Below are 15,250 nucleotides of genomic sequence, written 5' to 3' on the forward strand. Positions count from 1 at the left end.
GCTCGAAACCGGCGAGGCTGAGAAGGATGCAAGTTGACTGAGGGATGCTGGATGATCACTGGAGCGTGTCAGTACACACCGGTTTCGAGCTTCACCAGTTTGCATCCTTCTCACGCCTCACCGCACCCATCCTTATAACATCGCGCATCATCCACCAGTCTCCCGACGACGGGCAGAGCATACTGTTCGAAACGTTGAGTCCCTCCGGTTCTTTTCAGAACCACACATACTCACAAAAGAGATTTATTCACACATGGTGCTACCGCAAACTTATCTTGTCTTAGTATCTTTCCACCATGCAAACCTTCAAATCTCATCTCACTCCTGTATTAAAATTTCCATAGATACCAGTGCTAAATGCCCATACCTCAAAATTCTTTTTAAAAATACTCAGAACGAACAAAATTTAGTTTTACTGTTTGTCCCAAATTGACTGTTAATCTTATACTATTGATTGTGCAAGAAGGAGAATTACGAAGAAACAAAGAATAAGATGTATGTATTAATATCTATTACGCAGTTATAAGTATAACTTTTGATCAGAAACTGATATTAAATCTGTGATCAAGCTTAATTTCTAAACAAATAATTACAAAATAGCTTATAATTCTGATGAAAATGCAAAGTAACTATATCTAATATCAAGAAGCTTCAACGGTGTTTTTCGTTACTCGGTTCTAAGTTTTTATCGTGTGTGGCAGGGCCAAATTTAACTTGTATTTTTTCAATGTATTTTTGTATGCTTTAGTATAGGAGTAGCCCCCCCGAGGAAATCCAGCGTTTTTATTAGATGTCCCCAACCCTTTCATAGCAGTGTATCCCCCTGATGAACTTTCCCCGGTAACAACTTCACATGGTATGTAAATTACCGGTACTCCCATGACTTTGGTTCCCCCGTTCCACCAAGACCATGTGCCCTGCCACCCTGTAAGACCACAGACCCCTCATGATCAGTAGCAGACCAGCGGCAGTGGAGAGAACACTAAATGTTTAAGCCTTTTTTCCCCCTTGATTTTTCTTGGGTGCGCCTTGCCCTGTGTGAGTGTTTTTCTGCTCGAGTTATTGGTGAGTTTTGATATAGGCCTACATGTGTATGTTTTTCTTTGTATTTCTCATTAAGTGTATTATTAAGTTTTTAGAAATTTTGATAGGTCTTAGTTTTGTTGAGTTTTTGACAAGTTTTACGCAGTTCACGAACAGCCTTGAAGAATTATCACTTGAAGTTTTGAGATTGGGTTTGGAAATCGCTTAAGGAAGGTTTGCTTGAATCTATAGATCAGGATCGTTAGAGTTCTGTTATTTTTGAGAAAAACTGTGTTGTCAGAAGTTTGATTTATTTCATTGACTTAATTTTGAGGAAAATGACTTGGGTTTTCTTGCCTGATTTTACTTGAGTGGTTGTTAGATGCATTGCATGGCCTTTTCAATTATTAGCTTTGATTATTTTTGCTGTAAGTTCTCTGATTTCTTTTGAACTCTGATTTTAGTGGTTGGATGGAAAATGTCTTTTCTTCATTACCTTTTTTGAATAATGTTTTATTCATGAGCTAGACTTGTTCAAGCTGTTCATTTACTGTAGATTTGCCTTTTCCTTTATTTTGTATTTATAGCCACCTGTTTCATTTATTCTTATCTGCTTGGACCTGTGCAAGTTTATTGTTAAAGAATACGAATTACCCCCTTGGTGATTAGTCCCACCTGGCATTCATGCAGAAGACAGTGATCACTGATTTTGGTGTTCTTGGCAAGACTGAATAGCACACCCACGTGACTTTGTTTATACATATATTATTATCTATCACTGTTTTTATCTCGCTCATTAAATATTCACAAGAGATTTTGGTGTTCTTGGCAAGACTGAATAGCACGCCCACGTGACTTTGTTTATACATGTATTATTATCTAGACCTAGTGGAGCTCGACTTTGTTTGCATTGTTTACTTGTTGCTTATTATATTCTTTACTCTCTTATCTTGTTTTACAGATTTTCTTCCAAAGTGTCTTGGGAAGGTCTTCTTATTATTACACACTGTGTTGGTTTAAGTTTTGAAGTTTTTGGTATTGGTTTTAGGGTTTTAGTTGTTTTTTAGGTTTTATTCTTTGCTTTTAGTTTCTGGTTTTGGGTTTAAGGCTTTTGTAAATAAATTCTTTTTGGTCCTTTTTGGTTTGAAATCTCGAATTGTGTCCCTTGTCTCTATTAATTCAATCTCCTTGCGCCTTTTCCTTTCAAAGATCCTGAGTTTAGTTTAGTTGTGGTAATTCCTTCCTCCATGGTTTTAGTGCGAGTCCCCCATACAGAGTGTCTATTTTCACGATTACACGTGCAGTACACAAAATATAACAGTTCTCACTACTTTACACCTATTTAATTACTTCTTACATTTTATTTTTATGCCTTTTTTCGGACAAATTTCGGACAAAAGAACGAATCAGACACAGTTTCCGACATCAAGATTGCTCCGCTGTATCTCGTAGTGTGCGCAGTCCTCGTCTTCACCAAACCCATCACTATCGACATCCGAAGCATCCACGAAGAACAAATGGCACGTCTGCCGTTCGCCGAAGTAGTTGAAGGACCGGCAGCGGCTATCTTGCAGGCAGAGGGCAGCACACTGGTTGACTTGTTTAGCCGGCAAAGCACGGAGCAGGGACTCGCTCTTCAGGCAGTAGTTGGTCAGCCTTCCGATGCCCCCTTGACGCAGAACCACTCTGTGTCTACTCACACGGGCTCGCTTTGAAAGACCTTATAATAAAGAATAGTGGGATGAGTAAAAACAACCAGGAAACCCAAATAGCAGGACCATTTTTGTAATGAAGTTCCAAAACAATTCACGCACATCCCTATGTAAATTGTTTTCGTTTTATTTTATGACTGGTGAGCGTTCCAAGCCTCAATTTAATATGGCTTAAAACATTGGGGTATGTTTCATCACAACATTTTAATTATTCTTCAGATCAGATTGGTATATTGTAATGAACTTTATTTCATTGTTTTCATTTCTACTTGCAAGTTCCAGAAATGAAGAGTTTGCTTCGCTTTCAATTTAATATGGCCGCCTCGTGAAAAAAATAGTCTATAACACGCGAGGAATCTGCTGATCATACGAAAATCAATCAAATGCGCCTGTGTAGGCTAAGTGACTGGAAGATTAATAAAATACGATGCGATCATCGTTACGTTAAAGCTTGTATTGATTTTTTTAAATATCAAGGTAAGGACAGGAGAATTCAATTTCCAAACTGATGGAGTTCGGCATGCATATTCGATCGGAGTATTACTGCCTTTATATAAACCCCAACCGGCCTTGGGGCTCCTGACACGTCAAAATGACCTGCAAGCCTAAATCGATTCTAATATTTCGACTTGCTAAAGAGGTCAAATGCGAATATCGAGTGCTCTTTCAACCTCATACCTCAGTTAAGGGCTTGGGATCGATGTTTGTAATTGTGCATATTTTGCGAGATATTAATTGAATTTTAGGCAGGATCGATTACTGTGTACGTTTTTCTTTGAAGGATGCCCGTTGAGAGCGTTCGAGTGCGGTTTATTTTTTGACAAGTGTATCACCGTAGTACATAATACAACTCATAGATATTGTATAGTCACCAACTTGAACGTACTGAGTGTTCGCATTTACCGAGTTGTAAACCACTTGGTTTCACTGTCTTGTGCAAAAAGAAACAACACTTTTTAAAAGTTGATTTGAGACCAAAACCGTAGCCAGACAAACTTAAGAAATCATCTTTATGATAGACATTTTGGAGATTGTGAGCTGAATACACACTCAAAGAATACTGGTCAGAGTGACCAGGAATCTAGGTTGTATTTGACCTAACCCTTTTCCGGGTCAAAAGTTACACTTTTCAGGCCAAAAGTGATACTTGCCTGGGTCATTTTTTTCTGGACTATTGTCTCTGGCTGTAATTCTCGTATGCCACACTTGATATGCTATTGAACCATACCTTCCTTCGCGGACACCGTCTTTGCTTTTGCCGTTGTCCTCGCTAGCGATTGCAGCGTGGTCGGCACTTCCACGGCCTCCATCTCGCAGATGAACCCTTTGCTGTTGGTGCAGGGGTTTTCGTACATGCCGTACGGTGGTACCAAGCGGTACAGGTTCATGCAACGGCTCGCATAGTACGGAGGGTCCGACGGACTACCGGTACGCCAGTCTAGAACGAGAGAACAGGACAATTTAGAAATCAGCATTGTGACGGATATGATTAGCTGTTTCTACAATTATGTTCACACTTTGACGTAGATGGGGGGAATAGGGAGGGGCATGGGGAGCTCCCTTGTTCCTGGCTTAAGTCATAATGAAGTGACTTTTCACTCGAATAGAGGGGATTTTTAATCAAGCTTTGTCGAGAACGTGTCAGTGCAGCTAAGTCATGCACCCTTGAAACAAAAGAAAATATATATCCATTCTTTTGATTCAGAGCGTTAAAAACACGGTCGATAGGTAATGAGTGCCCGTGGCCACATAAATATTCATTTTCCGCATTTAAACAAAAGAAAATGCTGGACAGGGGCCTGAATTGCTACTATAATTATTCATGTAACATTAAGCAGTTTTTGAAGCGGCAAATAATGCCTACCCCCCCCCCCCTTCTTCTTTTTAATTTTTCAAAGGCCATTGTGTGCTTTGCCCTCCCTGGAGGTTGTGTACGCACCCCCTCCCCCTTCCCAAAAAAACCCCAAATATACGGACCCATGGGCGTCGCGAGGGTGGGGGCATGGGGGACGCTTGCCCCCCCCCCCCCCCCCCCCCCAGTAAAGGAAAAAAACTGAAAAACGGGGAAAATAAGAAAGAAAAAGAGTAGCGAATCATATTGCTGTTAATTTAATGGGTTGGGGGCAAATGTCCCTGCCCACCCTCGAAAAAGGATAAATTGAGAATATGCTGGAACAGTACTGGGATGTCGGGGAGAAAATGTGCTTTTGCCCCCCCCCCCCTCTAAAAAAAAAGAAAATCCTGGTGACGCCCACGTACGTACCCCAGTAACCGACACTGCTCCCAGGATCAGACCGCGAGTAGCTAGAAGGGTCATCCGCACACGTCCACAGCTCTCCGGCACTAGTCGTGGAACACCTAGTCCAGCTGAACTTATGGTCTGTTGTAAAAAAAAAAAAAAAAAGGAAAAAAAAGAATTACCAGATATGTAATCAAGTTCATCACTTCTACAGGGTGTCCTGAAAATAATGGTACATGTAAACCCCGCCATTTTCACCAATTTACTACCGGAATTTACTGCAAATGTTTACACGATTTTGGTGGGGTTTACATGCCCCATTTTTTTTCAGGACGCCCTGTAAATCACAAAGTCGTATCAACAATCATTTTGCCTTGTACGAGGGACGCCAATGGCATCTGAGGCGAAGCCAAAAGTGTTATTTTTCCCATGGGAGTATGAAAATCATGGACTCTATCACAACAGACAACAAAGGTTTTACTTGTATTTTATTTTTTGGAATCTTTTATTTATTTCCGTCCCCGAGCTCTTTAACGCATTCGATTTTTTTTCTGTTAATATATTTTCATCTCGTATGTTCTACTCCAACCAAAGAAACCTTCCCCCTCCCCCTTTTTGATGTCTGCAAATATTAGAAGGGTTTTGTTTTGGGTACAATCAGATCCGTTTTGCAAGCAGATTGGCTGCCGGTCTGTGCAGAACGCTGACAGCCAATAATTCGAAATTGTAAAGAAATAATTCAATAACTAAACATGGGCCGAGTAATTCGGTTGATGTCTCTTTCAAAAGTGACTAAATTTTGTATATAGCTATATATATAAGAGCAAATTTAGAATAGGATTCTATTTTTTGGGATGAAACTCGAAAATAGCACGGGGAATGCATCTTTGGGTCCATGCAATGATTTTTTCTTTGAAACATATTTGTGTGCAGCTTCTTGCTCTTCTTAAATGTATGAAAAGTATTTGAAATCCCTTTTTGGTTTATTTTATTGAAAAGTTGTTCTTCTTAATAGACATTTAAAATTGTCCATGCTTTTCTGGACAACTGAGGGTGTTGTTGCTGTGATGTCATTTCAGGAAGACAATGTTCAGTTTGTGGGTTTTCTGTTAAAATTGTGAACCCAACAATTTGCTCATTGAAAACATTTATGAGAAAAGTTTGCTCAATGGGTTACTGCCATGTACAACCACAGCAACAAATCACCAAAGAAAATCTACAACAGCAAAGTATCCAAAATTCTGGCAACTTTTGGTGCAGATGCAGAAATAGCTGTAACATCTACATTGTAGAAATGACGTCACAATGTTGCTCATGAATATGGAAATTTGCATGAGCATAAAAACCAAGAAGGCACCAAAATATCCTTAAAAAATGGCAAAATGAAAATTGGCCTATATCACATGCATCATGGGTCCTACCCTGGGCGGAGTGACCTGATGCCCCTGGGGCATCAACAAACCTAATTGTTTGAATAAAAAAAACAATTTAGGGCCAATAACGTTCACCTCCTATCTAATCCTCATTCAACCCTTGCCAAATAAGCTGGTTCGATGAACTTTGCAGCCAGGGCTTCACCCAGGCCGTGTCAACAAACTTTCGACCAGGCCTCCTGCCAAGTCTCATTGAAACATCAACAAAGACCTGTAACTTGACACAGCCATCCCCCTTCATAACTGCATACCACAGCCGCCAGTCAATTATCTTTCCAGCGCACTGTCTGGCAACTGTCTGGACAGTGTCTGGCACGTGGCTTTTTGTTGTATCGCTATGAATAGGGTCTTGCGTAGTACGGGAAAGTACCTGGTGCCCAGAAGGCCGCTTTGACGAGTTGTTGTAAAGTTTTTTGTAAACGCTGCGCAGGGTTAAAAAATACCTCAAGGTCGTGCATTAGCTCAAGTATAGTACGGCGCGCGTGAGGTATGCTCGCAATCTCCTGGGTAGCGTTGCCCAAATTCTTAATACTATCTCTACCGCCGCTGCGGCATTTAATACCCCGCTTGCCAGGAACTCCTTTTTCAGGAGGTTGCAAAATTGCAATCATAAAGTAGTTTTTTGTTAAAACAAAACCTGCAAATTGAAAAAAAAATGAGGTAAAGGATCCATTTTATACGTGGAAGACAACTTTAATTATTTCTTATTTTATGGGGAAATCCCTTAAAGCTATAGTCCATCATTTGTAATTAGTGCATTTTGTTCGTTTGAAGCAACAAAAGTGTTCAAAATCCAATGAAGGATACTGAGCAACTAACCTGATGAAGTTTCAGCTAAGCTTCAGCTGTACATTCCGAGAAAAACAGCATTCTAAGATCTCAATTTCAAATCAAAAGTTACTGAATCATGTTTTGAATTGTTTTGAATTGCAGCTATACGCGACGTCGCGCACTGATCCGACGAATTACAACAACCGCGCGCGCGTGTGCGTCGTTCCAATACTTGTGCGCGCTGCGCTGAATAACAAAACGAACTACTAATTTAAATTTTCCTACGGTGCTTCTTAAGAATCACCGTTGGAAATGCCTTCTTTCGTTGATTACTTCAAAATGACAGCTTCCCAGAAAGAATAATTTCACAGGGAGTTTAGTTCCCTTACTATCTTTCAACCAAGTTTGTTTTTCAACAATAATTACGCCAGTTACTTTTCGGATGGCTGCAAATGATGGACTATAGCTTTAATTAGGTTCACAGAATAACGTCACCACTCAATATTGCAAGATTGATTCATAGATCCAGACCACTGCTTCACGCAATACGTTAACTGCAACGCCTCTTCCTCTCCCCTTCAAAAATCTTAAACTTCAACAACCCAGCCAACCCTGTGGAAAATCCTGCATCCGGCGCCTCTGCGCTCAGGGTATAAAGGGCAACACAAGGGGGGGGACTAGTTCAGAAACAGGATCTATAGCTGCTCCAACTGTTTAAGGCGAGTGGTTTAACACCTATACAGGGTGAGTAAAAAAAACACGAAACCCAAAGGCAGGACCAATTTTTGAATGATGTTTTGCCTGCAGCACTTTCAACATTTAATATAATTTATGAAAGCCCAATCAATGAGCTTTCTGTTAGTACAAGAGTCATTCAAATCACTCGTGTACTTTTCAAGTTATGGAATTTTAAACACAAACACCGTTTTAGGGCTCTGTCCACGGATCACAAAAAAATGGTAAGTGTTGTTTCAGCAAAACGAAAACAATTCACATGCATCCCTATGAGAACTGTTTTCGTTTTGCTGAAAGGACACTTATTTTTTTGTGATCCGTGGACAGAACTTTAAAACGGTGGTTGTGTTCAAAATTCTGTAACTTGAATTTTACATAAGTAATTTGAAAGATTCTGGTACTAAAACAAAGCTTAATGACCGGGCTTTCATATCCTAGATTTTGAAAGTGCTACAGGCAAAACTTTATTCCAAAATTGGTCCTGCCATTTGGATTTCGGTTTTGTTTTTTTGTTTTTGTTTTTGTTTACATTTAACTGACTCTGTATGCATAACACACTACATGTAGTCTGAGTATCACCCGTTATCCACGGAGCCAAGTCTCCTTTATGGCGTACGGCATGGCCTATTTATACGTAGACTATATAATGCATACCTCCAGTATTCTGCATCAAAGTGAAAGCAAACTCGTATTCTTCCGCGGTGTTTGTGACAATGAGATCTCCACCCAACCCTTTGCAGATCTCCCGCGCCTGCTCCCAGGGCACTTGGTACCAAGCCGAGTTCAGCGCGTAGCCAACGACGTAACACCTCCCGTTCAATGACTCCCATTTGTCGTCCGGACACCCTAATACCAAAATTGAAAGTGATTTCCGTGATTTAAAATAAGAAAATATATAACCATTATCTATTCGGTAGCTGAATGTAAAATTCATTTATATTTGTACAATTTAAAGGGCCTGTGAAATGTATTTTTTTAATGCAATCCTTGAAAATGCACTTTTGTGTCCCTGGCCCTTTAACCTTATTTTCAATTTTCATTTTGCCATTTTCAAGGGTATTTTGGTGCCTTTTTTGGTGCATTTTTAATGCTAATGCAAATTTCCATATTCATGAGCAAAAGTGTGATGTCATATCAGGCAGAAACCTCAATGTTGCAATTAGTTTATGCACAAAAAGTTGCCAAAAGTTTGGATATTTCGCTGTCGTAAACTTTTTTCATTAGCGATTGGTTGTTGTGTCAGTTCATGGCAGTAAACCAATGAGCAAACTTTTCTCACAAATGTTTTCAATGAACATTTATTTGGGTTCACTATTTCAACAGAAAAACACCTAATATGAACAGTGACTTCCTGAAATGACATCACGTTTTCATACACTTACGAGGATTAGAACGTAGCACAAAATATGTTCTAGAAATATTCACTTCATGACTTGATAAGCATTATAAAATGGTCATGAGAGCGCACAAAATTAATTTTATAGGGGCCTATTCACTGAAAGCCTTTTCGTGCATCTAGAATTTATGTGCTGAATTTGACTCATCGCGTATCGGAGTTCAGTTAATTCTACGCCGTGGCACTGCTATAGGCTCACATAAGTGACAGTCAGGGGCACGAGTCAGCATTAAAGTCACTCGACGGTCAGACAGTGAGATTGTTACAAACAGGACACTCAGCTGGACTCACCAATAAAAACAAAAGTCAGTGGGGATTTTCTTACCAATCAAGGCTGAGGCTGACCGGGAAATCACGCAGGTAAGAAGTATCCACCAAGATGATATTGCCATCATTCTCTCCAGTAGAGTGAAACCGTATCCTCTCAACACAAGAAGCGTGGCGCCGCGATGAATGAAAGTATCGCTGACAGGCCCTGATTATTATAGGCACAAATAGGTACTGTGCCTAAAATTCGGGAGCCTGCGCAACAAATTGAAATCAATGAAATTGCTGCTGGTGCCTAGTGTGGAGTAGGGCCTACCGAACACTGCCTGGCTTCCTATATGCAGATTACTATCCGGCCCTGATCGCTGATGAGCATTTATTTTAAAATGATTTTTTTTTCTCGGAAGTATCAATCATAGGCCTACGTCGTCGAAGACGATGGGTATCGATTTATATCGGACCCGTTTAGATGAGACCTCGAGAAAAGAGGCTTCCAATCAGCAAACGGAATTAAAATCCCATCAATTGTCCTCGTAAAAAAAATGACCTTAACCCGTAATTGAGGGTGTTATATCATATTTTTTTTTTCGTGCCGAGTGCATTATGAGTTCGTAGACTCATGTCTCGGCGGACGTTTTGACACAAAATTCCTGGCTAGCTAGCTTCCAGCACGGGTTGATCCGTCTGCATGTTTTTGTCAACCCCCCCCCCCCCCCCCCCCCCCCCCCCATCAATTGTCCTGGTTTATACAAATAATATTATTGGTCTGGTTTATACAAATAATATTATTTTCGGTATTTGTGGAGTTATCCTCCATAATTAAACGTATGCCGATTTTTTTCTTTTTCGTTCGATGTCTCATTTAAATGTTGATAACTTTTATATTGCTAGATAATTAGCAATTACGGACAGACAACTTTAAATCGGTTCCCAGAAATTAAGTTCCATCGCTAGATGCGGGCCGAACTGTCAAAGGGCAAGCGCTGACCAATCAGAAGCCCCGGCTTTTCCGCACCACGGCTGTCATCAGAACAGCTATCAGAGTGTAGTTCGTGTTATAAAAGTCGGGTGCCACTTCTGTCATTATGCTCGATCGCCTATTCAAGGGGTCTGGGTATAAGTTCCAATAAAGCACAAGAAATTCATGTGTGATTTCCTGAACGACTTGCAAGTTGGACGTGCAGTCAACGGGCATTTTTGTCACTATACAAAGAGTTGTAACACAGTAAATTGAGCGAAAATGTTGATCAAAGTGAAGGTGGGTGATCCTTTTACACATCGAATTTATTGTACATGTTTGTTTGCACTGGTTTGCACTGAAATGTTTGATTCAATGATTTCAGCAATGTGCATGATTTACAAATTAGGCCTACAGCAACCACGGCATTCATTCATTGTGGGGGGGGGGGGGGGGGGTAGACCCGTAAACAATGCGGTACTACTACACTAGTCGTCATGTGTTGTTGGATAGTCCATGGAGGAATTCCTCCATGGATAATCTAGACATTATTCAAAAGCCTGGATAGATGTAGAAAGTCATTCCATCTATAGTCACGAAGTTTAATGAGAACCTCCTGAAAAGTTGCGTTTCCTGTTGGCCTAGGCCAACTAGTTGAAATCTCTAGAGACTTTGTTTTACTTGATATTTGCTATTTTAGTATTTAAGCTACTTACTGTGTGAATAGCTTCTGACAAACTCCCCCCAAAAGTTCCCCTGAAAGTTACAGGATAACTAGATCATGATGATTGTCTAGACAAGATTGAGGTACTGAATAAGGTGTTTCACGGTAATATGCGCCATCTTGTTCACGGGGCAGAACGAACACGCGTTGCTAGACGCGGGCGTATTTTGAAATGACCGCCTGACCGCATGATGACTTGGAAGTGCCAAAGCTTTCCAAAGCTCCGTACATAGCAATGCGTGTAAAATTGCCCCCCAGGCAAGATGGTGCATATCGCCGTGAAAAGAAACACCCCTTGACTTCATCAGTCAAGAAATATGTTGAAGAAAAAAATGAATATTGGACAATGTGGAAAAAACCTGTCATTCTAAGGCATTATTTAGAATTAAGGACTCTCTATAATACTAATAGGCCACTGGACTAGACTTTGTCACTTTTGTACAGTAATATGCGCCATCTTGCCTTCGGGGCAAATTTACACGTGTTGCTGTGTACGTAACGTCCATCGAAAACTTCTGCACTTTCAAGTCATCTGCATTCATTCCGAAATGCACCCTTGTCTAGCATCGGGTATTCTTTTTTGCCCCGTGAACAAGATGGCGCATATTGCTGTGAAAGTGCTTTTTGAGGACAGCTTCACTGCAGCATGTCCCGTGACTGCAGTAAACAACTAAATACTGATTCTGGTAGTGTTCCTTTAATCACATGTATTTCAGTAAAAACATAACTGAACACCAATTTTTTGTTCTTTTTGTTACAGACACTGACTGGCAAAGAGGTGAGTCCAACATTTTTGGTTGATGAGATTTATAGGACGTCTGTATGGCGCATGTAATCATAGAGCAACATGTACAATGTAGCCCCATAGAACTAAATTGCATAGATACATCACTTAAGTAAGTAAGCACAATAGCTATCAAGCACTGTTGGAAGGAAAAAGAGGCAATGTCTTTGCACAATACTTGTTATCTATCCTGCAGATTCACTCCAGCTTTATTTGCGATAATTTTATGTTTTTTGAAAAACTTTTGCTTTCTTTTTCAGATTGAAATTGACATCGAGCCAACAGACAAGGTAAGCACAAATTATAAATAACTATTCTATTACTTCTCAATCAAAAACATCTGAAAATTCTGGCTTTTAGTAACTTTTCCAGGGAGCTGCGGGAGAACAGTTCTGACAGGGCTACCCTGGTCAAATAAAACAATAACTAAAAAAAAAAAATCATTTCTCCTCCCAGTTCAGAGCAGGGTGAGGAGCATAGGCCTCAAGGAGGGAGAATGAAGATGCCCCCCCCCCCCTTTCTTAGATAATTTTCAGTTCATGTCTCACATAACAACTCTTCATTTTCCACTTTTGATTGTTCCAGGTTGAAAGGATAAAGGAGCGAGTTGAAGAAAAAGAAGGCATACCTCCACCTCAGCAGAGACTCATCTTTAGCGGCAAACAAATGTAGGTATCACCACAAGAAAGAAACAGGAAAAACAGCAGGAGTACTGTTAATCAATCTAGAGATTTTGGTGCTGGGCTAGTGCTTTTTGACCTACACGAATCTAAACTGGTGGTCTAGGGACACAATTTCTTTTGTTTGTATCAAGTCTTCATGACTTCCTGTCATAGTGATATTGGTGCAAATGAACCCTTTTTTGTTCTGCACATTCACTGGATGTTGGTGCTTGCATAATAAGGCCAAAAAAAAAAATAAGTCGGTCTCTGGTCAGCGCGCGCATCGATTTTAATCATGCGCGTCGATCTTTTTTTTCCCAAAATGTTCCGTGGTAGCTCCAACAGCGCCCTCTATTTCCGCACCTCCTCAATTTTTTTACCAAAGAGCACCAAGGAATGGGAAATTGCACCAAGGCAAATGATCGAAAGCACCAAGGCAAATTATGGAGGACACCAATGTACATGAGGACACCAAAAAAGCAAAATAGTACCCACCTTGTCTGTACAATCCAAGCTTGAAGAAAGAAAAAAAAAGCAAAAAAAAAAAAAAAAGCCACGTGGCCGCGTCAATTCCGGAACTTTGGTCTGACCAGAGACCGAATTTTTTTTTTTTTGGCCTAACAAACCCAACACAAGTATATATGCCGTAACCGATCATGATCAGGTACATCAGCTTGTCAAGGATATCCTTAAATGTTCATAAACTCATGAACATTTAAGGATATCCTATATCTACTCATAGATAGCAAACTGCCCTCAACTGTTCTTGAAACAACTCTTGGATATTGCAAGATCAAGATTTACATAAAAAGGGATTGGTAAAAAAAAGGTAAAAATGTCCAAGATGCAATATTGGTAGTCTCTAGGCCTCTCACACTATTCCAAACCAGAGATTAATTGGGATTGGGAACACCTTTCACAGTAGTAAGAATCAAACACATGGCTCTACAGGGGTCTAGGTCCGGCCCTGGTCAGGACCAGGCTTGAGAGGCTCTACCTAAGAAAATCTAAAATCTGCAGCCAATTAGTGCACAACCTGGTTAACGCAAGTGTGAACGGTATGCCTTGCCTACCCATACCTGTGTTTGCTGGTCCCCAAAATAGTGGATCCATGTTGATTTCAACAAGGGTAGGCGAGACAACAGTGTAAAAAAGGGCTTATTACTTGGAGTACATTGTAGCTCTGGCAAAATATCACTTAATAAGGTAAGTTTATACCTCTGGTTCTTCTCAGAACCATTCTCTTAGTTGAGAAATTATTCGCACATGGTGTTTCCGCAAACCTTTCATTATTTAGTATCTCCACCATGCAAAGCCTCAAATCTTACTTAATGAGGTAAGTTATTGCGGTAGCACCATGTGGCAAAATCTCTTCTGTGAGTATGTGTGGTTCTGAAAAGAACCGGAGGGTATGCTCTGGACAGTATGCTCTGCCTGTCGTCTGGAGACTGAAGGATTCCAACGGTGAAGTGGGGTTATATGGTGCCTGGATGCGATGAAGCTTGAGAGGGATGCAAACGCGGGGGGACTCATGTAGGCCGTGGGATGCAAGCGATGAAGCGTGAGAAGGATGCAAAATGAGGGCGCTCAGTATAACCCCACTTCACCGTTAGAATCCCTCATTCTCCTGACGACGGGCAGAGCATACCGTCCGAAGCGTTGAGTACCCTCCGGTTCTTTTCAGAACCTCGCATACTCACAAAGGATGATTTGCCACATGGTGCTACCGCAACAGCTTACCTTATTATTACCCTTCACCATGCAAACCTTCAAATCTCAAAATATTACTCATTTGTTAGATTGGGTCAGTATCTTTAATCTTTCGTCCTCATCTCTGTATTTAGGAATGACGATAAGACAGCTCAAGACTACAAGGTCCAAGGCGGCTCGGTGCTTCACCTCGTCTTGGCCCTGAGGGGAGGGTTGCTTTGACCCACAGCAACTGATAGAGAACTTGGATGCAAATGCCCCACAATCAACTGCGCATCGATCGCTACTCAACTAAAATGTGGGAGTGGCTTGGAGGGGTAAGGGGGGAGGGGATTGTCACACAAGAGGCAACAGCTTTGAAATGTTATTTTCATGATTAATACAGCATGCATCTGTGTATGTAGTGGCCACAATGTTAAACCATCCCTGATTAACTTTTTTTTCGGCAGCCATATATATTTCAAGAGTACTTCCATCAGGGGAATGTTTGCCTTTTGAAAAGATTAAGCCCCAAAAATTTAAGCAGGCCACAGCTTTGTCTAGAACTACGTGGTGGCTCTTAGTAAGCTGCTTGCTCGATGCATGTTTAACCCTATGGAATTATTGCAGGGAAACTCCTGAATCCTTGAAAATGCTCCACTGTGCCGAAAACCAGTGAAACATTCTTTCGTGCTTCTCCTTCCAAGGGCAATAAAATCCCTTGAAGAATAACAGTAGCTTAGCTTTACCTCCCTCAATCCTACAAAATCCTCCAAAATATTCCTGGTGGATTTTGAAAGATGGGAAGGTTTAAGGTTTGAATATTGTACAGATACAAAACAAATAATGTAAACAAA

At 40.7% G+C, this 15,250-nt stretch overlaps 2 protein-coding genes across 2 annotated transcripts; one reads left to right on the forward strand and one right to left on the reverse strand.

Moving 5' to 3' along the window:
• Nucleotides 1–245: 245 nt before the first annotated feature.
• LOC119738726 (macrophage mannose receptor 1-like) lies at nucleotides 246–10,070 on the reverse strand. Its single transcript, XM_038213661.1, has 5 exons — nucleotides 9,635–10,070; nucleotides 8,568–8,759; nucleotides 4,999–5,115; nucleotides 3,964–4,173; nucleotides 246–2,743 (listed from the first exon to the last, which is right to left on the reverse strand). The coding sequence occupies exons 1-5, from the start codon at nucleotides 9,702–9,704 to the stop codon at nucleotides 2,430–2,432; spliced, it is 903 nt and encodes a 300-aa protein (XP_038069589.1). The 5' UTR covers nucleotides 9,705–10,070; the 3' UTR covers nucleotides 246–2,429.
• A 622-nt stretch (nucleotides 10,071–10,692) lies between these two features.
• LOC119738669 (NEDD8) lies at nucleotides 10,693–14,845 on the forward strand. Its single transcript, XM_038213583.1, has 5 exons — nucleotides 10,693–10,834; nucleotides 12,019–12,036; nucleotides 12,303–12,332; nucleotides 12,628–12,710; nucleotides 14,549–14,845. The coding sequence occupies exons 1-5, from the start codon at nucleotides 10,817–10,819 to the stop codon at nucleotides 14,634–14,636; spliced, it is 237 nt and encodes a 78-aa protein (XP_038069511.1). The 5' UTR covers nucleotides 10,693–10,816; the 3' UTR covers nucleotides 14,637–14,845.
• The last annotated feature ends 405 nt before the right edge of the window (nucleotides 14,846–15,250 follow it).

The sequence above is a fragment of the Patiria miniata genome, unplaced genomic scaffold, assembly GCF_015706575.1.
Source record: "Patiria miniata isolate m_02_andy unplaced genomic scaffold, ASM1570657v1 HiC_scaffold_3, whole genome shotgun sequence".
NCBI lineage: Eukaryota > Metazoa > Echinodermata > Asteroidea > Valvatida > Asterinidae > Patiria > Patiria miniata.

Excerpts from the sequence above, each read along its gene's own strand:
- LOC119738726 (XM_038213661.1), bottom strand. The coding sequence starts at position 9,704 with ATGATGGCAATATCATCTTGGTGGATACTTCTTACCTGCGTGATTTCC. Across the intron at positions 8,760-9,634 it reads GTCAGCCTCAGCCTTGATTG|GGTGTCCGGACGACAAATGG; the intron begins GTAAGAAAATCC and ends TTTTGGTATTAG. Across the intron at positions 5,116-8,567 it reads TTTGATGCAGAATACTGGAG|ACCATAAGTTCAGCTGGACT; the intron begins GTATGCATTATA and ends TTTTTACAACAG.
- LOC119738669 (XM_038213583.1), top strand. Across the intron at positions 12,333-12,627 it reads ACATCGAGCCAACAGACAAG|GTTGAAAGGATAAAGGAGCG; the intron begins GTAAGCACAAAT and ends TGATTGTTCCAG. Across the intron at positions 12,711-14,548 it reads ATCTTTAGCGGCAAACAAAT|GAATGACGATAAGACAGCTC; the intron begins GTAGGTATCACC and ends CTCTGTATTTAG.